A 25,674-nucleotide genomic window follows, 5' to 3' on the forward strand; every position below is an offset into this window, starting at 1 on the left:
GTTTGTCGGAAGGCACTACAGATGCTCGTTTAAACCATAGACTCAAAGTGCTGGAGTAACTCAGCGGGACAGGCAGCATCTCTGGATGGAAGAAATGGGTGACGTTTCGGGTTGAGACCCTTCTTCAGACTCAAGTCTGAATCTGGAGAAGGGTCTCGACCCAAAACATCACCCATTCCTTCCATCCAGAGATGCTGCCTGTCCCGCTGAGTTACTCCAGCATCTTGTGTCCAATCGAAGTTTACTGGACTTTACCTTGCACTAAACGTGATTTCCATTATCCTGTATCTGTACACTGTGGACAGCCTGATTGTAATCGGGTATATTCTTTCCACTGACTGGATAGCATGTACTGCGGTGTGCGTGACTATAATAAGTAAATGAAACTAAATTGGATACGTTGAACAATTCTGGGGGTATCGTGTGAAGGAGGGACCATTGCCAAGATACTGAGCTGAACCTTCCCTTGCTGAGCAGAAACATAGAAAATAGGTGCAGGAGTAGGCCATTCGGCCCTTCGAGCCTGCACCGCCATTTAACATGATCATGGCTGATCATCCAACTCAGTATCCTGTACCTGCATTCTCTCCATACCCCCTGATCCCTTTAGCCACGGGCCACATCTAACTCCCTCTTAAATATAGCCAATAAACTAGCCTCAACTACCTTCTGTGGCAGAGAATTCCACAGATTCACCACTCTCTGTGAAAAAACATTTTCTCATCTCAGTCCTAAAAAAGCCTTATCCTTAAACTGTGACCCCTTGTTCTGGAATTCCCCAACATCGGGAACAATCTTCTTGCATCTAGCCTGTCCAACCCCTTAAGAATTTTGTAAGTTTCTATAAGATCCCCCCTCAATCTTTTAAATTCCAGCGAGTACAAGCCGAGTCTATCCAGTCTTTCATCATATGAAAGTCCTGACATCCGAGGAATCAGTCTGGTGAACCTTCTCAGGAGGGAGCTTCTCACTTGCTCTCAGTCCCATGCTGAGAACCATATTCTGCACTCTGTATCTTCCCCTTTGCTCTACCTATTGTACTTGAGTCTGACTTAATTGTATTTATGCATGGTATTATCTGATCTGAGTTTGAGTTTAGTTTATTGTCACGTGTGCCGAGGTACAGTGAAAAGCTTGGTTTTGTTTTCAATCCAATCATGTCTAGTCTTTCTGCTGATTGCTTAGCATGCAACTTAAACTTTTCACTGCTTTGCTGCAAATGCCCCCAGAATTGTCCAACGTATGTACTTTATCCAATGTATGTACAGAGAACACTACGGTGCAGGACTGGGCCCGGCCCTTCCATAATGTTTGTTCTGAACATTGGGCTGGATTTTGACTTCTATATCAAGTAGGGCCCTTTCCCCTGCCTCTCACATCGAGGCTCTGTAGCTGACCAGCGGAGGGGCAAAGCTGCACCCTGAGCAACACAGTGGACTTGGCCAAGAACCGGAAAATAAATCGTCCAAAACGCCTCTCCCATTAGCAGCTCTGGGCTTGCATCTCTTTGGACTGGCTGGTCCCTGCGGTTGACTGAAGATACACACAAAGTGCTGGAGTCATGGGCCTGACCCACATACGCGATTTTTTCAGCAACTTGCCGGAACCCGTCATAGTCGCAGCAGGTCGCCGAAAATGTTCAACATGTTGAAAATCCAGGGGCGACCAGAACAAGGTACGACTCTTTGGGCAACTACTCACAACCATACAGGCGTCACCCGGCGTGTCGCCAGTGTGTCATGAGTCGTGAGTCACCTCCTCAGTCGCCCAAAGACTAGTAGCGTCTTTCTGGTCGCAGCTGAATTTTCAACATGTTGAAAATTTTCGGAGATCTGCAACGACCTATGAAGGTTGCCGGCAGTCGCCGATAGAGTCGCGTGAGTGGGACTGGCCCATTACTCAGCAGGTAGACTCAAAATGCTGGGACAGGCAGCATCTCTGGAGAGAAGGAATGGGTGACGTTTCGGGTTGAGATCCTTCTTCAGACTTCAGACAGCAGTTATGGAGAACATCGATGATAGGTGTCGGGACCCTTCTTCCGACTGAAGAAGGGACCCTACCCCTAACGTCGACTATCCATGTTCTCCAGGGATGCTGTTTGACCTGCTGAGTTACTCCAGCATTTTGTATATGACTAAAGGAAGAATGTTCCACATCACTGCTCTGTGGAAGGGAAAGGCAATGAGGTAGTTAATTCTCGGAAGTTGTAATTATAGAAGTTGACAGCAGTGAAAGTGTTGCTGTGAATGGTTCTGAGAACAATCACTTCCAACACCAGCCCTGTTACCTGCGGAGTCTGGTTTCACCATCAGGCTCAAACACAGAACCGGCAGTCAGGGTTTTGCCCATTTTTAATCCAATGCCACTTGGAGGGATCTGAGTCGATCTATGGTGCCCAGGCAACCATGGGAAGATTGTGCTGCCTACCTGGCCTTGTGTTCACCCTGCCTGCTACAGTCACAGAGTCACAAAGCACCAAGACAGGCCCTTCGGCCCAACCCATCCATGCCGACAACCAATCCCATTTGTCTGTATTTGGCCCATGTCCCACGAAACATTTCCTATCCATGTACCTATCCAAATGTCTTTCAAATACTGTTATAGTGCCTGTCTCAACTATCTCCTCCAATACATTGTTCCATATACCTACCACCCTGTGTGAAAAAGTTGTCCCTCGGGTTCCTATTAAACCAATGTTCTTTGGAAAAAGACTGTGTATTTACCCTTACATTTAAGGCAGAGATAGATAGTCTCGATTAGTACAGGTGTCAGGGGTTATGGGGAGAAGGCAGGAGAATAAGGGTAGGAGGGTGAGATAGATCAGCCATGATTGAATGGCCGGGCTGAGTGATGGGCCGAATGGCCTAATTCTACTCCTATTCCTGATGACCCTTTGGCTATCTATTCCCCTTGTGATTTCATGTACGTCTATAAGATCAATTACATGGAGATGATGAGAAATAGTCAGGAATAGTTAGTTTTGTATTATTAGTCTCATTTTTTTCACCCTAGATATAGCCCCAGATCTCATCATGGTAATTAAACACAATTTTAGATAGGATCTCTTTCCAGCCTCTAGATCCTAGGCCCAACAATATCAAGAATGATCGGTTGGGTACATGGGCTGAGGAATGGCAAGTGGAGTTTAATTTAAATAAGTGCGAGGTGTTGCATTTCGGAAGGTCAAACCAGGTCAGGAACTTCACAGTGACTGTTAGAGCAGAAGGATCTAGGAGTGCAGGTACACAGCTCCCTCTGAAAGTGGTGTCACAGGTGGGCACAAAGGCCCGAGCTGTAGGGAGAGGTTGGGCAGGCTGCGACTTTATTCCTTGGGAGTGCAGGAGGCTGAGGGGAGATCCTGGGAGAGGAGCGTTCATATAGGGACTGGAGAGGGTGAAAGCACAGAGTGTTTATTTCCAGGAATGGTTGGGGCACATTGCTTTGGGGCACGGTTGGAGTTGGGATGAAGGGCCTGTTTCCGTGTTGTATGACTCTAACGTGGTTGATCCATGAGGTGTGATGGGTATTTGCTTTCCTCCTTTTCAGGGTGAAAACTAAACCAGGTCAGATGCAGCAACCCTCTATAGTGCGCTAGTAGAATCTGAAAGTTGTGTCCCAGGTTGCAAAGGGACGGCTGGTGGTGTGAGAGGTCTCCTGCTGCTGCAGAGCTGCTGCTGGGGACCCGGTGGCCCAGTGGGACGGCAGGCAGGGGGTAACTCCCCACAGAGTGAGGGAGGGCACTGCCAGCTCCCGTGGACTCCCCACAGAGGACTCCGCAGAGAGAGGGAAGAGGGCAGGTTTGGGCAGTGCGGGATTCCGCGGACCTTACCTGGTGCGGGTTCCAGTCGCTGTCGAAGATGACGACGGTGTCAGCGGCCTGCAGGTTCAAGCCCAGGCCCCCCGCCCGCGTACTCAGCAAGAAGATGAAGTAGTGCGAGTTGGGCTCATTGAAGGTCTTCAGGAGCATCCCACGGTCCTCAGACTTGGTCGTCCCTGGAAACGGCCGAGAACAGCTGGTTAGAAGGCGCGGTGGAGAAGCCCCACACAGACAGCACCCGAGGTCGGGATGGAAACAGGCCCTTCGGCCCACCGAGTCCATGCCCACCCAGATCACCAGTTCACACACTAATTTTGTTTCAGTTTAGTTTTAGTTTAAGATTCAGTTTAGTTTAAGTTTACTTTTAGTCTAAGTTTAGTGTGTTTAATAGTTTTAGTCTAAGCTTGGTTTATTTAATTTAATTTTGGTGTAATAGTTTAGTTTAAGTTTAACGTTTGTTTAGCTTTTAATCACGCGTACAGTGAAAAGTTTTTGTGCGTGCTAACTAGTCAGCGGAAAGTCTATACCCACCGTCTCATCCACTCCCTACTCACTCGATGCAATTTTACATTGGGCCGATTAACCCACAAACCCGCATGTCTTTGGGATTATAGACAATAGACAATAGGTGCCATTTGGCCCATTCAATGTGATCATGACTGATCATTCAGTACCCCAATCCTGCCTTCTCACCATATCCCCTGACTCCACTATCTTTCTATCTAGTTCTCTCTTGAAAGTATCCAGAGAACTCTGCCTTCTGAGGCAGAGAATTCCACACTCACCACTCTCTGTGAGTAAAAGTGTTTCCTCATCTCCGTTCTAAATGGCTTACCCCTTATTCTTAAACTGTGGCCCCTGGTTCTGGACTCCCCCAACATCGGGAACATGTTTCCTGCTTCCTAGCGTGTCCAAACCCATAACAAACTTATATGTTTCAATAAGATACCCTCTCATCCTTCTAAACTGCAGTGTACAAACCGAGCCGCTCCATTCTCTCAGCATATGACAGTCCCGCCATCCCTGGGAATTAACCTTGTAAGTAATGTGGGAGTAAACTGGAGCTCCTGGCGGAAGCCCACGCAGTCACAGGGAGAACATGCAAACTCCACGCACAGACAGCACCCATGGTCAGGATGGAACCCAGGGCTCTGGCGCTGTGAGGCAGTGGCTCTACCCGCTGTGCCACCCTGATATTATGAGCGTTGCCAAACGTTAATAATAGTAATGGATAACATTCACAAATACATCCAGTGCGTTGATAAAGACTTCGATTTCCTTTTAAGCTCTGACACTGTGCCAGCCTGATGGAGTTCAGTGTGATGGAGGAACATGCATTCATGGAAGCCTTCAGTGCAATTGTGAGCTTGCCTACCAAGACCATAGTGATAAGTTGGGTGTGTAAGTGGCTGTGCTCCTCTGCTGCCTCATGAAGACTAGTCACTCGAGTGAGGGGGGGGGTGTAGGGGTTTGGTGTAGGATTGCTTCTTCCAACTATTCTGTAGAGAGTATAGAAGTCTACAAAACGTGAGCTCCAACGTGTAGAGAGTGAATGCAGAGTGGGATAACATAGAACTCGTGTGAGCGGGTGATCACGGACTCTGTGGGTCGAAATGCAATGCGGCATCTCCAAACAGGGGGAGGACTGAGGTCCAAGCCTTCCGCCATCTTGGACGGCTGCCTGGGTCACATGCCCGTTCCCGCCGAACAGTCTGATGTTCAGGGCCGAGGGCAAAATTCAACAGGAACAATGTCCTTCCACTGCTTCCAGTGACACTTGTGAGGTAGGTTATACATAGAACAGTACAGCACAGGAACAGGTCCTTCGGCCCACACTCTCCGTGCCGAACATGATGCTGAGCTAAACTCCCACCATATATGATCCATATCCCTCCATTCCTTGCATATCCATGTGCCTCGACAAAATCCTCAAACATCATTATCGTATATGCCTCCACCACCACCCCTGGTAGCGTATACCAGGCGCCCACCACCCTGTGTAGAAACCCCCCCCCCACATCTCTTTTCCACTTTGCCCTCTCAACTTAAAGCTATGGTACCGAATTAGATCCAGAATACTGCAGACTCAAAGAAACATGGAGGCTATTTACAAATAAAGACACCAAGTGCTGGTGTAATTCTGCAGGTCAGGCTGTATCTCTGGAGAATGTGGACATCTCTTTGACTCTCTGGATTACTCCAGCACTGTTGTCTTTAGATCCATCATTTTGGAGGATATGAGATTTGAATCCTGTTTCAACACTTTTATAACATAGTCGGCACCCTTCACTTGACGGCTCTTGCATACGTGTGCACTGCATGCAAAGAATCTCCCTGTACCAAGTACACCTGACACTAAAATATCAATCGAGAAATCAATCAATGAAAAAGTGTGTATATGAACTTAAAAAGTGACCATAAAAATCCCAGACAAAATGTAGAAACAAGGGATTGCAGTTGGTGGTTTACAAAACAGGACACAAAGTGTTGGAGTAACACAGCGGGTCAGGCAGCATCTCTGGAGAAGGTGGATAGATGACGTTTCAGGTCTGGATCCTTCAGAAAACCCAACTGCTCAGCTTGGGGAAGAAGTGCTACCTTATACAGCCTGAGCCGATAGTTTCAAGAGTGACTGGGGGTTGGGCAGTTTACATAAGCCTTGCCAACGAAACCTCGATCTTGAAAAAGGTATGGAAAGTAAAGTCTCTCGTGTCCAGGAAGGTAATTCAGGCTGCGGTGGTGATGGCAGGCAGCACCACCCAGTGGCAGGTTGGCTCTATTGCAGGTGCAGAGGAAATGGTGATGACGAGACCCAGAACACAGAGTGTAAAGGGCCTGTCCCACTTGAACAATCTAATCTACGAGTTTAGAAGACGCTAGACGAGTTAAAAAAAATGCCAAGGCCGTGTTGACTCGCTGAAGTAAAAGACCTCCTACGAACTCCTACGATTATGTCTACAACATCCTACGACTAGGTCTACAAACTCCTACGACCCCCCTCGACCTCAGTCTTCCACACCTAAGGCCAAACTCAGACCCTCTCTCACACCGCCCGCTGCTGAAAGACTCATCCATGCCTTCATCTCCATGCCTTCATAGACTGGACTATTGCAACTCACTTCTCCTTGGCATCAGCTCCACCTACATCAACCGACTCCAACTGGTCCAGAACGCAGCCGCCCGACTCATCACCCACACCAAATCCTGGCATCACATCACTCCAGTCCTCAAACAACTTCACTGGCTCCCCATCTCCCACCGGATCACCTACAAAATCCTGATCCTCACCTACAAAGCCCTCCACCATCTGCCCCCCCCCCCCCCCCCCCATATCTCACTGACCTCCTCTCCCCCTACCAACCCTCACGGTCCCTCAGATCCACATCAGCCGGTCTGCTCTCCATCCACAAGTCCAACCTCCGCAGTTTTGGGGACAGAGCCTTCTCCAGGGCAGCTCCCAGGCTCTGGAACTCCCTCCCCCAACTGATCCGCAATTCCGTGTCCCTCACCATCTTCCAGTCCAGACTCAAAACCCATCTCTTCACCTCTGCCTATCCTTAACCCCACACTCCCCCTCCCTTTTCATCTGTGCATTAATTGCCTTATTATTGTGTTTTGTATTGAATTCTGTCTTTACTTTGTGTACTAGTCATGTCTCTACTATTTATTTCATTCCCCTTACATGTTTTTCCTCTACCTGCTAAATTTTTGTAAGGTGTCCTTGAGACTCTTGAAAGGTGCCCATAAATAAAATTTATTATTATTATTATTAAGACCATCTATGACTAGCTACGAGTGGAAAATGATCACATGATAAAATGTTGTCATGTTTGCATTTTTTTTTCTCGGGCCAGTTACCGACCTACGACTACCATCACGACCTACCTACGAGTAAAAAGTATCTATCTTGTGTCTATCTTCAGTGTAAACCAGTCTCTGCAGTTCCTCCCTGCACATTTTGGCTGCCCCTGTAAACCTGTTGAGCCCAGTTCAGCATCATCTATGCCCCCCAACCGCACCCAAGAGTTGGGATGAGGTCAGAGTGAATGGACTGCTGCTGGAAGTGTGGCTAGGATTTGGGAATGTTTTAGATCCAAACTCTGTCACTGAGAGGTCTGGAGCTCCCCCTGCTGCCCAACTGTGGAATTTCCACATCGGTGGTGAAATTCTAAAGATTGTCACAAAATGCTGGAGTAGCGGGGTCAGGCAGCATCTTTGGAGGAAATGCAGATATATGGCCTTCGGGTCTCGACTCGAAATGTCCTGTGTCCTTTTCCTCCAGAGATGCTGCCTGTCCCACTGACAAACGGGTGCTGTCTGCACGGAGTTTGTCCCTTCTACCCGTGACCGTGTGGGGTTTCTCCGGGTGCTCTGGATTCCTCCCACGTCCAAAGGCGTACAGGTTTGTTGGTTAATTTGGGCTCTGTAGATTGTCCCGACTGTGTAGGATAGAGCTAGTGTAGTGTGATCGATGGATGAAGTGGACTCGGTGTTTCCACACTGTATCTCTCTAAACTAAACTTCTAGGAGCAGAATTAGGCCATTCGGCCCATCAAATCTACTCTGCTATTTAATCATGGCTGATCTATCTTTCCCTCTCAACCGCATTCTCCTGCCTTCGCCACATAACCTCTGATACCTGTACTATTCAAGAATCTGTCAATCTACATCTTAAAAGTATGCAGATGATACAACGTACAACGACGTTGTCTCTGTACTGTACACTGACAATGACAATTAAAATTGAATCTGAATCTGAATCTGAATCTAAAAATATCCTTTGACTTGGCCTCCACAACCGTCTGTAGGAATGAATTCCACAGATTCACCACCCTCTGACTAAACTATCAGACTAGGGGTGGTACATAGAAACATAGAAAATAGGTGCAGGAGTAGGCCATTCGGCCCTTCGAGCCTGCACCACCATTCAATATGATCATGGCTGATCATCCAACTCAGTTTCCTGTACCTGCCTTCTCTCCATACCCCCTGATCCCTTAAGCCACAAGGGCCACATCTAAATCCCTCTTAAATATAGCCAATGAACTGGCCTCAACTACCTTCTGTGCCACAGATTCACCACTCTCTGTGTAAAAAATGATTTTCTCATCTCGGTCCTAAAAGACTTCCCTCTTTTCCTTAAACTGTGACCCCTAGTTCTGGACTTCCCCAACATCGGGAACAATCTTCCTGCATCTAGCCTGTCCAACCTCTTAAGAATTTTGTAAGTTTCAATAAGATCCCCCCTCAATCTTCTAAATTCTAACGAGTACAAGCCGAGTCTATCCAGTCTTTCTTCATATGAAAGTCCTGACATCCCAGGAATCAGTCTGGTGAACCTTCTCTGTACTCCCTCTAACGTACAATGGTGCAGCGTTAGAGTTGGTGCCATACAATGCCTGAGTCCCGTGTTCGATCCTGATTACAGGTGCTGTCTGTATGGAGTTTGTACGTTCTCCCCGTGACCTGCGTAGGTTTTCTCCGGGATGTCCTGTTTCCTCCCGCACTCCAAAGACGTGCAGGTTTGTAATTGGCTTGGTATTATTGTAAATTGTCCCTAGTGTACGTAGGATAGTGTTAGTGTGCGGGGATCGCTGGTCGGCGCAGACTCAATGGGCCGAAGGGCCTGATTCTGTGCTGTATCTCTGAGACTAAATCGGTGGGAGGTTGAAGCAGAAGGGGTGTCTAGTCGGGGTGGGAAGAGTTAGATGTGCCACTCACCATCCAGCCGGAGATACTTGAAGCTGCGGTAGGCGAAGTAGTCTTCCATGATGGTCATGAGCGAGGTCATCTGGCAGAAGAGCAGCACTCTGTGGTTCGTCGCCCGCAGTTTGGGGAGGATCCGGTCCAGCAACTCAAACTTTCCCGAGGCCCGGTAAAGGTCAGCCCTGCCAGCGAACAGCGACACTCCCACTTAACACATCCACCGCCACACACACAGTCCTCCCACAGTCAAAACCATCACCATCTACGTCTCAAATACAAACAAGATGCCGCAAACACTCCACAGGGCGGGCAGCATCTGTGTAGACAGGTCCGTGATCCTTCGACCAGCTCTTGGACATGAAACATTAACGCTGATTCTCTTTCCGCAGATGCTGCCTGACCCGCTGAGTGTTTCCAGCACTTCTGGTTTTATAGTTTAAGATTTACGGCACCCACAGTTTGTTTTTTAAACTTTCATTTACTATTATTTGTTCTTGTCTGGCAGCAGCTTGGTTTGAAATTCAACACACAGTTGCCGTGTGTGTCTAAGTCTAGTCGGGGAAATATGGTTCATCCTCTATTGATGAAACTCACCCACTTGTTTCAATTCATTAAACACTTAAGCCCACTCATCCCAAGTGGTTAGGCTGTTGGAGACGTGTCTGACTTACCCTTGCACAATGCCTCCTGTGAATCCCAGGTGTTCTGAGAAGGATTCCTAGTCAATAAAGACAAAGTATCAAGAAATGAAATGGAAAGGACATGAATAATCATGGCAATGTCCTCAATTCCCAGAGGAATCTTATCCATGTGTTAACAAAGCAAACTTAACCGAGAAACACCATATCCAGCCTATCACGCAGTTAATTCGTTCTAGGAGTAGAATTAGGCCATTTGGCCCATCAAGTCGAGGCCAAGTCATTGGGTGTTTTTCAAGCGGAGATTGACTGATTCTTGATTAGTAAGGGGGAGAAGGTTGAGAGGGAAAAACTTGAGTCTACTCAGCCAAGATCGAATGGCAGAGTAGACTCGATGGGCCCAATGGTCTAATTCAGCTCCTGTGCCTTATAATCATTGGCCCCAGGCTCAGGAGTCACAGCTTCTCCCTTCTACCCGTGTACCCTCCCCTTTCACCTCCGCTCTGCATCGCTCTGCCTGATGGCTTACCCACCCCGGGGACAAACACGCACTCGAGTAGAAGTTGTAAAGTGAGGATAGATACAAAATGCTGGAGTAACTCAGCAGGTCAGGCAGCATCCTGGAGAACATGGATAGGTGACGTTTCGGGTCGGGACCCTTCTTCCATCCGAGGTAAAACATCAGTCCTGACCTGAAACATCACCCATCACCTATCCATGTTCTGCAGGGATACTGCCTGACCCGCTAAGTTACTCCAGCACTGTGTCGTTCCTTGGTAACTCAGCACCTGCAGTTCCTTGTTTCTGCAGCTGAACGTTGAGATTAGTCGGATTGGGGGGATGGGATTGAGGGAGGGGGAGGGGGGGCTTAAGGAGAAGAATGCACCAACCCACCCTCTGGTGACACAGCCCCAGGGCAGGACTGCCTACCTCAATCTGCTGGAACATGTACGGGTGGTTGCAAATCTTCCTCAGCTGCATAATGGTGTTCATCAGAGTCTTGGTGCCGCCTTTGCCCTGCAGAGGAGTTGGCAGAGAGTACACGGTTAAAAGTCAAAGCCTAACCTCAACAGAAAAGGTTTGTGACACATGGATAATACACGATCAAGGGAAATGCAATCCTGCTTAGAAGGTCAGAAGCTTCTCTGCCCCCGCACCCCACCCGAGGCAGAGGGTCTTTGGAGCGTGGTAGGAAACTGGAACACCCGGAGGAAACCCACTTGGTCACAGGGAGAGTGTACAAACTCTGTACAGACAGCACTTGTGGTCAGGATGGAACCCAGGTCTCTGGCGCTGTGAGGCAGCAGCTCTACCGCTGGACGACAGTGTTGCCACGAGTCGTAGCTGGACCCAGGGGGTTAGACTGACTGCAACACACACACACACACACACACACACGAGAGAGAGGGGTGAATGAAGACCTGTCGCTGCCGGTGAGGGGGCAGCAACGGCAACACCGTGAGACGTGACGTGACGTGCAGGTGCTGCACGGGGGGAGTCACTCCGCGTTCAACAACCGCTTCTCCGGCTGCAACAGCAACGATCGGCCGATACCGCGGGCCTGGGTGGACGGTGCCCCGAGGACAGAGCCTTCGTCTACGGTGTGGAGGCGTCAGGAGCGGACCCGTTGGCGATCAACAAAGAGTCGGTGCGGTGGTCGTTGAAGGTGCCGGCGGTCGAGGACGGGCTACCTGGGAGCTGGAGGTCACGCGCCACCGGGAACAAAGGAGGACCTGGCGTGGTGGAACCACCGTGAGGACGGGGAAGAGATAAGGAGGGCCTGACGCGGGATACTTTGTACGTTTTGGCGCCCTTTATGTGCCGGCTCTTTGCATACCTTGGCTATGCAAAACAAAGAATATCACTGAGACAATAAAGCGTTCAGTATTCAGGGTATCCAAACAGAGAGCGGTGGATCTGCCCCGCTCGCCCACCATGGACTTTGAACTTTAGTTTTTTTTTGGTTTAGATTAATGATATGGCACGGAAAACAGGCCCTTCGGCCCACCGGGTCCGCGCCGACCAGCGATCCCCGCACATTAACACTATCCTACACCCACTAGGGACAATTTTAACATTTACCAATCCAATTAACCTACACACCTGCCCGTCTTTGGAGTGTGGGAGGAAACCGAAGATCTCGGAGAAAACCCACGCAGGTCACGGGGAGAACGTACAAACTCCGTACAGACAGCACCCGTAGGCAGCAACTCCACCGTGATCGCCCAACTCTGCCCCGAGCCACCAACATGGACGGATCGCTGCAGTGGAGGGCGAGGTGGGTCGCCGAGACCGATGGGAGACCCGGCGATGGCAAGTCGGAAGATAGGGCTGTTCGGTGAATGTGGCGACCCTTGTGTACGGTCTGGGTGAGGTCTGCTGTATGATTTGATCGGGTTGTGTACAAAGCATAGCATTCCACTGTATCTAGGTCTACAATAACGTATCATTGCATTGAATTTAATCGTTGCTGTCAAACCTTCTTGTCCTTCTCCGACCCGTCGGTGAGCAGCACTCCCTTGGCCTGCATGTGTCGGTACAGCACCCTCTGCAATGCCGACATGTCGCATTTAATGACGTACTCCACCTGCGCAGGGGACAGGGCAGCATGTTAGCTGGGGCGGCCGCACCTTGCACCAGGGATCTGCTGGAGATCGCTCCGCTCAGATCCAGCCCCTCGTGCCCCCCCCACCCCTCCTCGGCCAACTGCGCCCTCAGTCACCCAAGTCCCGGCAGTGACAATGCCAGAAAAAGACACAAAGTACTGGAGTAAATCAGCGGGTCAGGCAGCATCTCTGGAGAACATGGATAGGTGACGTTTCGGGTTGGGACTCTTCTTTAGTGATTGTAGGGTGTGGGGGGGGATAGAAGGGGAAAAGGTGGAAGAAACCTGGAATAGAGAGGCAGAACAAAGTGCGGCAGGTCATAGGTCGACAGACTGATTATGGTGAGGGGGTTGGAGGGAGGATGCTGGAGAGAGATACTGCGTGGAAACAGGCCCTTCAGCCCACCGGGTCCGCACCGACCAGCGATCCCCACACATTAACACTATCCTACACCCACTAATGCCAATTTTTTACATTTACCAAGCCAATTAACCTTCAAACCTGTACGTCTTTGGAGTGTGGGAGGGAACCAGAGATCTCGGAGAAAACCCACGCAGTTCACGGGGAGAACGTACAAACTCTGTACACGTAGTCGGGATGGAACCCGGGTCTCCGGCGCTATATTCGCTGTAAGGCAGCAACTCTACCGCTGTGCCACCGTGACTGCCACAGTCACTTATTTCTGCACCAGTAAAAGCATCATGGACGGTCTATAGAGACAAGGCCATGTGCCCCTGCTTCCACACCAGCACACCGGTCGGTGTCAGCCTGGAAACTACTGGCCCTCCACTCCGCACCGCAGACTGGCTCGTTACCTTCTCAGGAAGCTGTGCTTCCACCTCCTTTTTCAATCGCCGCAACAGAAAGGGCCGGAGGACCTTGTGTAAACGCCGGATGATCAGGATCGTCTCCTCTTCGTTCAAATCGACCTGCGTTACGCCAGGAGAAAGTTAGACGTCAGATGGCAAAAAGGCACAAAATGCTGGAGTAACTCAGCGGGTCAGGCAGTGTCTCTGGAGAGAAGGAATGGGTGACGTTTTGGGTCGAGCCCTTCTTCAGACCCGAATGTCACCCATTCCTTCTCTCCAGAGATGTTGCCTGACCCGCTGAGTTACTCCAGCTTTACGTGTCTATCCTTGGTTTAAACCAGCATCTGTAGTTCCTTCCTACACATTGAAGATCATCCCTCAGCCTCCGGCGCTCAAAGGAATAAAGTCCTAGCCTGTCCAACCTCTCCCTATCGTTCTGGCCCTTGAGTCTAGTTTAGTTTAGAGAGACAGCGCCCACCCAATCCGCACCGCCCAGCGATCCCAGCGCACTAACACTATCCTATACACATTAGCGTCAATTTACAATTATACCAAGCCAATTAACCTACAAACCTGTACGTCCTTGGAGTGTGGGAGGAAAACGGAGATCTCAGAGAAAACCAACGCAGGTAACGGGGAGAACGTACAAACTCCTTACAGGCAGCACCCTTAGTCAGGATCGAACCCAGGTCTCCGGCGCAGTGAGGCAGCAACTCTACCGCTGCACCACCCTCTACTACGTCCTAATACAATCTGACTGAACGGCCCAGGTCTAGATCAGTGTGTGCCTTCACGAGATGCCAACTCTGACCCCCACCCCCCACTCCACCCTCACGTACCTTCTCGCCCGTCATGGCAAAGGGGGCATTGAACCACTGCTCGAAGGTGTTGCAGCTTTTGAAGATGGTGGGCAGCAGGAAGTTGAGGAGGGCCCAGAGCTCGGGCAGCTTGTTCTGCAGCGGCGTACCGGTCAGCAGGAGGCGGCGTGGAGCCACGTAGTGAGTGTTCAGCACTTGCGTCAGCTTACAGTGATGGTTCTTCATCCGATGCCCCTCATCTACAATCATGTACTTCCAACGGATCTGTGGGCAGAGAAAGCCCGAGAACACAGAGCTCCGTTGAATTTAGTTAGCGTTCAAAATCATGGGAGGAATAGATCGGGTAGATGCACAGAGTCTCTTGCACGGAGTAGATGAATCGAGGACCCAAGGACATGGGTTTAATCAGAATCATAATCATACTTTATTCGCCAACATACGAGGAATTTGATTTGCCATACAGTCATACCAATAAAAAGCAACAGAACACACAAAATACAGAACACACAAAATACATTTTAACATAAACATCCACCACAGTGACTCCTCCACATTCCTCATTGTGATGGAAGGTGGGAAAAAGTTCAATCTCTTCCCTTCTTTGTTCTCCTGCAGTCGGAGGCCTCGAGTCTTCCGTTGACGGGACGATCTTGGCTCCCATAGCTAGCAGTCGGGCCCTCCGCGTCGGGGCGATCAAGCTCCTGCATCGGGTGGAAATCTCAGCTCCCCCGCGCCGGGCCATCTGACCCTGGGTCGGGGCTGGTCGAAATCTTCTGCGTCGTTTGGATCTTCCCGACATTGGTTTCTACCCGAGACTGCGAGCTCCTCGATGGTCAAATCCGTTGGAGCGTCGATCCCAGGCAAGGAATCGGCACCGATGGTAAGTCCACGCCCCGCGGTGGGGCTCAAAGCCAGTCCCCAGCAAGGCCTCCAGCTCCACGATGTTAGGCCGCAGAGCGACCAGAGATACCACCCAGTAAACAATCGCATCTCTGGCAAGGTAAGAGATTGAAAAAAGGTTTCCCCCGACCCCCTCCCCCACATAATACAAGTTTGAGAACATTAACAGCACTAAAAATAACAAAAAAAGTCGAAAAGACAGACAGACTGTTGGCGAGGCTGCCATCATGCGGCGCCCCCAAGGTAAAGGGGAGAAAGATTTAATATGAATCTGAGGGGTAACCTTTTCGCACAAAGGGTGGTGGGTGTATGGAACAAGCTGCCCCTCATATTCCTATTAAATCTTTCCCTTCTTCACCTTAAACCCCTGGTTCTTGATTCCCCTGCTCTGGGCATGAGACTCTGTGCATCTACCTGATCTATTCCTCTCATGATGTTTATACACTAAATGAGCTCAACTGGACTCTCTCCCCTCGGTCTTTCTCTGCCCACAGATTTGTTGGGCCGTACATGATTGTGGACGAGGGGCACCGGACGTCTAAATTACAAGAGCACACTTGAAATCCCCCTCAGAAGTCCCCCCCCACCCCCCGAAAATCTGGCCCCTCAGCCAGGTGAGGTGGCCGATCGGCGGGTCAGATTTGCCCCCGGCGGCCGGGGCTCTGGAGCTTCGGCCCGCCCAGAGCCGGCAGATCCGTTCCCATAGCCCACTTCCGCGACCAGTATCTCGCCGTCCCCCTCCCCTCCCCCCGAGGCTGTGACCACTGTTGGTCCGGCAAAACGGATTACCCAGCAAAGCTCTGGAACCGAAGGCTGCCGGCAAAATGGGTGGTGGGCCTGCGGTGTTATAGATTTTCCCAGTGAACTTGGCGAGTTTAGAGGGCGTGTGGGAAACAAAGGGGTCCAAAGTGTTTTAATGCATTTCGTTGTCTCTGTACTGTACACTGACAATGACAATTAAAATTGAATCTGAATCTTAAAGCGCAATGTGTGGGAAGCATGGCTCCAGTGAAACTGGATCACCACGGAAACGGAGCAGTGGATCATCCTGGTTCCGCTGGGAGGCCCGGCTCACAACGAGCAGACACACAGAAGGGGTGGGATGTGTGTGGGGATGGTTACAAGATGATACCCAGCAACAGTCCAGATGGGGCCCAGGTCGGTGAGTCAGACTAAGGTTTACTGGCAAGAAGGGAGACCCTGCGTGGAGCACCCGCTGAGAACTAAGGGGGGGCATTGGGCGTTTGGGGGGGGGGGGGGGGACCCATATGGGGGGAGGCACCAAGATCTAAGGGGGACCCAGGGAGGTGGACGATAAAAGGATGAGCAATTTTTGTCACTTTGTGGCGACTCTTTTGTGTATTTTGTGTGCAAAAACAAAGAATTTCACTGCACCTGGGTACAAGGGACAATAAAGTGTCACCGTCAACATCTCTGCAGGAGGCGGAGGGGGAATGAGGGACATCTTCAAGGAGGGGTGAGGAAACGTTTACCTTGGCAAGGACGTGCTTGTCCTTGATAATATATTCGTAGGTGGTGAGCAGGACGTTGAACTTGCCATTGCGAAGCAGCGGGATAAAGGCCCTTCGAGCAGCAGGGGAGCCCTGAGTAGTGGAAGAAACACAGAGAGAGAGAGAGAGAGCAATGATAATAATAATAATAACTTTATTTATAAAGCGCTTTTAGACAACATCAGTTACCACAAAGTGCTGTACATGGGAAATCAACAAAAAGTTATTACAAACTACTAAAACCATTAAGACGACAGGACTATAAAAACAGTAAAAAATTAAAAGACATTAAAAGCACTAAAACAGGAACAATGTCTCAGCCAGTGTCGAAAGCCAGTGAATAAAAGTGAGTTTTTAGGGAGGATTTAAAGATGGACAGTGAAGGGGCCTGTCTGATCTGCAGCGGCAAGGTGTTCCAGAGTGCCGGGGCAGCAACAGAAAAGGCTCTATCCCCTCTGAGCTTCCGCTTAGACCTTGGTACCTCAAGGAGCAGCTGATCCGCTGACCTGAGGCACCGGGTAGGAGCATATAGGTGGAGCAGCTCAGAGAGGTAAGGCGGGGCGAGGCCATTCAATGATTTAAAAACAAATAAAATAATTTTAAAATGAACTCGAAAGTGCACTGGAAGCCAGTGAAGGGAGGCCAAAATTGGCGTAATGTGCTCCCTCTTTCGAGTTCCGGTTAAAAGGCGAGCGGCAGCATTTTGGACCAACTGGAGACGAGCCAACGAAGCTCGTGAGACTCCAGTGTAGAGCGCATTACAGTAATCCAGCCGAGATGAAATAAAGGCGTGAATTACTGTTTCAAAATGCTGCCGCTCGAGAATGGGCTTCACCTTTGCCAGCTTCCTTAGGTGAAAGAAGCTGGACTTAACCACTGCGCCTATTTGTTTATCTAATTTAAAATCACCGTCCATCATAAAACCCAGGTTTAAAACTGTTGGCTTTACGAACACTGCAAGTGGACCCAAGTCAACAGAGGGAGGTTCACGGCAGCCATTAGGGCCGAACAAAATCACTTCTGTCTTTTTTTCGTTAAGTCCCAGAAAGTTTAAGGCCATCCATTATCACTAGTGGCCCCGGCTCACAACAGCGGGAAGCGGAGTGTCGGAGCGGAGGGAGGCGTTACCTTGTAGGAGATCCGTGATACGGACGGTGCCCACTTGTCAAACTCGTAAGCCCAGTTTGAGAGAGTTCTGTGAAGATAATCAGAGTTGTGACTGGAGGTGTGTCTCACCGTACAGTAAATACCGGTTGCTGAGTGTAGAGTGCTGGGTGTGGTTACAGCGCTGGAAGCATGCCTAGAGCTCACCCCCACACCCTGATGATTCAAAACCAAAGCATGGCATCACAGTGCCAGAGACCCGCGTCCGATCCTGACCTCGGGCACTGTCTGTGTGGCGTTTGCACGTTCTCCCTGTGACCGCGTGGGTTCCCTCTGGGTGCTCCGGTTACCCCCCACGTCCCAAAGAGGTGCAGATTTGTAGCTTAATTGCCCCTCGTGTGTAGGGAGTGGATGAGAAAGTGGGATAACATAGAACTAGTGTGTGAGGGTGATCCATGGTCGGCGTGGACTCGATGGGCCGAAGGGCCCGTTTCCATGCTGTATCTCTAAATTAAAAAAAAAATTGGACTCCCTTGGATACACCGTGGTTCAAAATGGATGTGAAATATTCCTTTAAAAGAAAAGTGGACTATCCTTAATCGGACTTTGCTGGCTTTACCTTACACTAAACGTTATTCCCTTATCATGTATCTGTAAATGGATCGATTGTAATCATATATTGTCTTTCCACTGACTGGTTAGCACGCAACAACAAGATGTACCTCGGTACATGTGACAATAAACTAAACAAACTAAATGGATGGAAGGTGGGATTCTGCGGAATTTGAGTGAAAATTCCTTCCTTAATATTCGGGGCATAAAGGGAGCAGAGCGGAGATCTGTGGCATCTCCGGCACTGAGAGTGGCACAGCGGTAAAGTTGCTGCCACACAGCGCCAGAGACCCGGGTTCAATCCTGACTACGGTTGCTGTCTGTACGGAGTTTGTACGTTCTCCCTGTGACCGGTGTGGATTTTTCTCTGAGATCTCCGGGTTCCTCCCACACTCCAAAGACGTACGGGATTGTATGTTAATCGGCTTGGTACAAAAATGTATAATTGCTCCCTGTGTTTAGGGTGAGAGTGGCCCAATGGTGAGTGTTAGCGTGTGGGGTTCGCTGGTCAGTGCGGACCTGGTGGGCCGAAGGGACTGTTTCCGCGCTGTATCTCTAAACTAAACTAAAGATCTCCTTACGAGAGAGGCACGATGATGAGGAATGGTCCGTTGATGCGCTTGTGCTCCATGAGGTGGGTGATGAGGGCAATGGTCTGAATGGTCTTCCCCAAACCCATCTCATCGGCCAGGATGCCATTCAGGTTGTTGTTGTACAGCGACACGAGCCACTCTAGACCCTTGACCTGCGAAGCATTAACAGCGCCACAGAGAACGGACAAAACAATAGGTTATTCAGCCCACACACACACACACACACACACACAAGGCCAGCAATTTTATTAATTCATCATTCACAGGAGAAGAATGAGGCCATTCCACCCATTGAGTCTGGAACGTGCAGCCAGGGGCGACGGTGAATGGCGGTGCTAGCTCGAACCCCTGCACCTATTGTCTATTGAGGCTTTTCATAAATGATAGGAACATAATGAGGCCATTCGGCCCATTGAGTCTACTCCGCCATTCAATCATGGCTGATCTATCTTTCCCTCTCAAGAGATTCTACTGCCTTCCCCCCCATAGCCCTCGACACCCTGACTGATCAAGAATCCGTCAATCTCTGCCTCAAAAATACCAAATGACTTGGCCTCCACAGCCATCTGTGGCAAAACAGGTGACATTTCGGTATGGACCCTTCTTCTGACTCTCTTTAGCAAGGGAGAGAAAGCTGGAGAAGAGAGGCGTGGATGGGGAAAAACTTGGGAAGTAAAGGGTGGAGATGGTCTCAAAGCACTGGAATAACCCCATTCTCCTGCCCGCTTCCCATAACCCCTGCCACCCATACTAATCAAGTATCGGCCAATCTGTGTCTTAAGAACACCCAATGTCTTGGCCCCCACAGACATCTTTAAAAGCATAGTGAGTAGCACTCTCTTACCTGATATTGTTTCAGTAACCCGTTCACGAGCAGCGTGGACTGAATATCCACCCTCTCAGTCACCGCGTGGGCCACTGCGTAGTAGGACTGTAGCCCGCGTATACTGGAGAGCGGCGCGCTGTACTCATCATCCACGTCCTGCTTGGCATTCCTGCACGAAGGAAAAGATTCCCAGTCACCTCATCAGACAAAGGAAACATTGTCCGGCCTTGCATTTCATCTTCCATGCGGTTCCAGATCAGTCCACTCTGTATCCCATTCCACTTCTGTCCACTCACCGTTCCAGATCAGTCCACTGTTCCAGATCAGTCCACTCACTCTGTTTCAGATCAATCCACTCACTCTGTTCCAGATCAGTCCACTGTTCCCGATCAGCCCACTCACTCTGTTCCAGATCCGTTTACTCCCACCATGTTCCAGGTTAGCACACACTGATCCCATTCCAGATTACTCCCCATGCAGATATCTACAGCCGGTACAGAACCTTGAAAGCGCACACCGCACGATTCAGGAACAGCTTGTTCCCCTCTATAATTAGGCATAAGATCGGTCCTTCCATAAGCTAGGCTACTGTCCGCTTCATCTCTACCCCATTGTGGACATTGGGCATTGTCTATGGAACTGATGCATCACAATGCAGTTCTTTCCCAAACCACCTCCATCCTGCTTTTGCCTGAGCAGGTTCCCACCCACTCTGCCCCTGCCCCGATGCCACACTTACTCGATGATCTGCCTGGCGTCCAGCTCGTACACCTCCTCGCTGTCCGGATCTTGAATCTTCTTCGGCTCCTCGGGAGCAGAAGGCAACGCTGAGGTGGCGGCCTGCTCCTCCTCTTCCTCTTCCTGAACACCAAACAGAGACATCAACGGATGGGAGCATTGACCCCACACAGGTACCCGTCGCCCGCGAGCAGCGACGCTCACCGTTCCCACGGAGCACAGCTTTAGTTTAGTTTAGTTTAGTTTAGAGATTCAGCGCGGAAACAGACCCTTTGGCCCATCGAGTGCACAGCGACCCCAGCACACTAATACTATCCTACACACACCAAGGACAATTTTACATTGATACCAAGCCAATTAACCTATAAACCTGAACATCTTTGGAGTGATCACAGGTCACAGGGGACAACCTCCGTACCTACTTCACCCGTAGTCAGGATTGAACCTGGGTCTCTGGCGCTGTGAGGCAGCAACTCTACCGCCGCGCCACCGCGCCGCCCAGTAAAAGTGTTTCATTTACTAATTCGCAAGTTGTGGCAACAGCTGCGGTTATTGCCCCGTGCGTTCTTCACCCTTGTGGGTGAGCAAGCCTTATTGATACACCGCCACAGTATGAAGACAAGGCTCTGAAGGGACTTTGACCTGATGCTGAAGGAACGGCCAACATATGTCCGTGATGGCAGATCACAGGGCAAATCAAGTTCAGAAAAGATTTACGAGGATGTTGCTGGGACGAGAGGGTGTGCGCTATAGGGAGAGCTTGAGTAGGCTGGGTCTCTATTCCATGGAGCGTAGGAGGATGAGGGGAGATCTTATAGAGGTATACAAAATCATATAGAGGCTTCAAGTTGGGATCCTGCACTTTGTATTCAGCTCAGGATTCTAGCATCTGTAGTCTCTCGAGTCTCCATTTTGGGAATATAACCAGCGCTATAATGGGGTTAATTAGAATCACAAAGCACACAGACCAATTCGCCCACCAGGACCGCACTATGCACTATCCACTTAGTCCCACTCTTTTCTCACGGCTTTCCCCACTCCCACGAGAATGTAACCACTTCCTTTTGGAAAACAGCATTAGTTGCCAGCTTCATCTTGTTTAGAAAGACAATTCCAGATGGTGACAACACAACCTGTTGTGTTACTCCAGCATTTTGTGTCTTCAGTGTAAACCAGCATCTGCAGTTCCTTCCTGCACATAACGAACATCTTTGATGTCCGAGTCAAGGATTGGTAGAAGACACGTTGAACACGCTGTCTGGTGGGGGGGGGTTTAAGGTTGAGGTTGACGTTTATTATTGTTGCTTTAATGAGGTGTTACTGGATGTAAGCTCAGACCGAGCCAAAGGGCCCGTTGTGTTATGATGTTCCAGAACTCACTCCCCACACACGGGGTAATTTACAGGGGCAATTATCGCCATGTGGCCCCGCAGAGTCAGCTCAGACCATCAATCTACCTTTCACACCAGATCGAAGTTATCCCACTTTTTCATCCACTCCCTGCACACGAGGGAGCGTCATTGACAGAGGCAAATTAATCTGCAAACCCGCACGTCTTTGGGATGTGGGTGGAGACCGCAGCACTGAGAGGGAACCCACGCAGTCACAGGGAGAACGTGCAAACTCCACACAGGCAGCACCCGAGACGGGCCCTCTCGCGCTGTGAGGCAGCAACTCTACCACTGCGCCACTCAGCTTCTTGTCCTGGATGTCCATTCATGTCCTTGAGGCTGTGGATACCACAGACAAGGCCAGCGTTCATCCCTCAGCCCCCATTGCCTCGAACTGAGGAAAGGGGTATGAGTGAAGCACATCAGATGCTACTTCGCCGACTGGGACTGGACGACAGATTTCTTCAGAGGACATTAAAGTATCGGCGAGCGTTCTGCCCATAGCACAGTCAGTGTTACATAGACTAACATTTTACTTATTAAACACCAGATTGATTTACTTATTCAACTTTAAACTCTCAATAATTAAACTATTGAGTATAATTAAACAGGTTAATTATACTCTCCAGTCAGATACAAACTCATGCTTCTGAAGTATTGCTCCATGCTACAGGTTATTAGTCCAGTTACAGTAGTTAACAGTTATCTAAATCCACATGTTTTAAACAAGATCGCACCACGGGTCAGGTTAGCTTCGGCACAGGAGGGGGGGATTTCCGCAGGTCCCCGCTCCAAGTGTTACAGCGATGTGTCAGTAACTTACATATTCTCCGCTGTTAAGGAATTAGTGTGTGAATTCTGTAACTAAGACACTAAACTATGTCTCTACTGGCAGGTTAGTTGTCCGTTCTGAGTTAACACGTTTCAGCAGAAGTCTTCAAAAGGCTCATGAGCGGATGGGAGATGGGGACATTGAATCAAAACAAAGCCTTTCCAATGTTGTTGCTCAGTGTGTGCCTGTATCTCCTGCTTCATTACTCCAGCATAGAGTCCAGGAAGCAGGAATTGTGCAACGAGACATTCGACTTGCAAATTAACTTTTTGGGAATCCTGCACCAGCACTCCCAAGTCCCTTTGCACTTCTGAATCCTGAATTCTCCCCCCATTTGGAAAATAGTCTATGGTCTTTATTCCTACTACCAAAATGCATGACTCCACACTTTGCAACACTGTATTCCATCTGCTATTTCTCTGCCCACTCTCCTAACCAGTCCAAGTCCTTCTGCAGAGTCCCTGCTTTCACTACACTACCTGCTCCTCCACCTATCTTCGTCTCGTCTGCAAACGTGGCCACAAAATATTCAATCCCCTCATCCAAATCATTGGTATCTGCAGTCTCTTGTGCATGTAACTGGCAAAGGATATTACAAATGGATAGTTTCTCACATGGGTAGACTTTAGACACATGGAGCGGAAACAGGTCTTCCAGCTCACCTAGTCCACGCTTACCACCGATCACCCCATACACCAACACTATCCGATACACTCGGGACAATTTTACCAAAGCCAATTAACCTACAAACCCGCACGTCTTTGAAGGAGCTGGGAGCACCTGGAGAAAACCCACGCGGTCACAGGGAGAATGTAAAAACTCCGTACAGACAGCACCCGTAGTCAGGATCGAACCCGGGTCTCTGGGGCTGTCACAGAGTACTATGTTTACCTATCTGTGGTACTGCTGTTTTGGGAGGCACAGTAATGCAGCGATAGAGTTGATGCCTTACAGCGCCAGAGACCTGGGTTCGATCCTGACTACATGCACTGTCTGTAAGGAGTTTGTACGTTCTACCCGTTACTGCGTGGGTTTTCCATGGTTTCCTCCCACAATCCAAAGACAAACAGGTAAAAATTGTAAATTGTCCCTCGCCTGTAGGACAGTGTTACGTGTACAAGCATCGCTGGTCGGCGCGGACTTGGTGGACAAAGGGCCTGTTTCTGCACTGTATCTCTAAACTACACTAAAGTAAGAATTTCTCTGTTCCGTCTTGGGATGTATGAGAATGAAACACTCTTGGCTCTTGACTCAACACTAGAGGCACACGGCTGTGTTTATGTGGTATGGCTCCAGTATCCCTCTCTCTGCAAGCCCTTTAGTAAGCAGGGGGGTGGGAAAGGATTTGGATTCCCTCGTCCGAGGACAGGTTCATCCCATGCGTTCACCAGCCAGGCGAAGACTCCCGGAAGCGTACACTTGTTCTAACGAGCTTACCAGCAGTCCCGAACGAGACCGGTCCTCCAACAGGATTAGCGGCCCGCAGTCTGTCGTGTCCTGACGTGATTTTAAAGACAGTTCATGTAACAAAAAATAAAAGCACGGCATGCAAAAATAACAGTGTGCAGGTGGTGGCCAGCAAGCAGCCCACGGCAGGCCACTCCGCCCTCTCCTCTGCTACAGCAGGTCAAAGGCTCACAGTGTAAAACTACACTAGGCGGCTTTAACATGCCGCTGTGATGCAACACTATCGGTACAATGTGGCCAAACGCAGACAGGTGGGACTAGTGTGGATGGGACATGTTGGTTGGTGTTGCCATTGGGATTACATTCACTGCTTTATTACTGTGCAGGTTAAAAAAATGTGGCCCAGGGTTAGTTAATTTTTAACAGATAAGCAGAGTCAAAAGACTGGAAGATGAGTGTGTGTGAGCGTGCGTGCGTGTGTGTGTGTGTGTGTGTGTGTGTGTGTGCGTGCGTGTGTTTATGTGTGTGGAGCAACTGGGATTGACTTCCCACTGTAGGGCTCTCTTGGTGCACAGCTCCACCAGTTGTACGTTTGACCCAGGGCTCCTGCACACCACAGTCTGCCCCCTCTATCTACTTTGCACTCACTTCTTCCTCCTCCTCAGACCCAGTGTCTTCACTGTCGGAGCGGGGGGCCACCTCGTACCTGCTCGGAAGAGAAGGGGAACAATTATAGATGGAGGAGCGCTGGGGGGGGGGGGGGGGGGGGGGGGGGGGGGGGGGGGGGGGGGGGGGGGAAGGGATGAGGGGAGCGCAAGTTGGGACAGCTGTAACAGGTAGACGAGCGAACTGGGGGGGGGTGAAATTTGAAGTGGGCTCTCGTAATTTTATCCGGATTAAAGGAGGTTCCAGGCCACCAGTTGCTGGAAACTTGGTCTGGATCTGTATTTGAAAGGTTGTGGAATTGAGGGATTTAGGAAGATGAGACGAATCCTTTGGGGGAAAGATTTAATTGGCACCTGAGGCATAACTTTTTCACACAAAGGGTGGTGGGTGTATGGAACGAGCTGCCGGAGCAGGTAGTTGAGGCAGGGACTATCATATCATTTAAAAAACATTTGTACAGGTACATGGATAAGACAGGTTGAGAGGGATATGGGCCAAACGCAGGCAGGTGGGACTAGTGTGGACGGGACACGTTGGTTGGTGTTGCCGTTGGGTCTAAAGGTGCGTTTCCACGCTGTATGACTCTGTATAACAGTACACAGCAAGGTGGCGCAGCGGGTAGAGTTGCTGCCTTACAGCACCAGAGACACGAGTTCGATCCTGACTATGGGTGCTGTCTGTACGGTGTTTATACGTTCTC

The 25,674-nt window shown here is 49.8% G+C and overlaps 1 protein-coding gene across 1 annotated transcript in view; it reads right to left on the reverse strand.

Annotated features, from left to right (window-relative positions):
- Positions 1–25,674, reverse strand: part of LOC129714322 (transcription activator BRG1-like) — a 77,949-nt gene that overhangs the window by 25,096 nt on the left and 27,179 nt on the right. Inside the window, 14 exon segments of the mRNA XM_055663860.1 lie at positions 3,830–3,993; positions 9,539–9,705; positions 10,195–10,241; positions 11,092–11,178; positions 12,641–12,748; positions 13,583–13,696; positions 14,416–14,658; positions 16,788–16,898; positions 17,934–18,000; positions 19,103–19,266; positions 19,959–20,109; positions 20,680–20,801; positions 24,339–24,398; positions 24,957–25,014. Coding sequence (XP_055519835.1) covers positions 3,830–3,993; positions 9,539–9,705; positions 10,195–10,241; positions 11,092–11,178; positions 12,641–12,748; positions 13,583–13,696; positions 14,416–14,658; positions 16,788–16,898; positions 17,934–18,000; positions 19,103–19,266; positions 19,959–20,109; positions 20,680–20,801; positions 24,339–24,398; positions 24,957–25,014 — 1,663 coding nt within the window.

This window comes from Leucoraja erinacea, chromosome 39 (genome assembly GCF_028641065.1).
Source record: "Leucoraja erinacea ecotype New England chromosome 39, Leri_hhj_1, whole genome shotgun sequence".
Taxonomy (NCBI): domain Eukaryota; kingdom Metazoa; phylum Chordata; class Chondrichthyes; order Rajiformes; family Rajidae; genus Leucoraja; species Leucoraja erinaceus.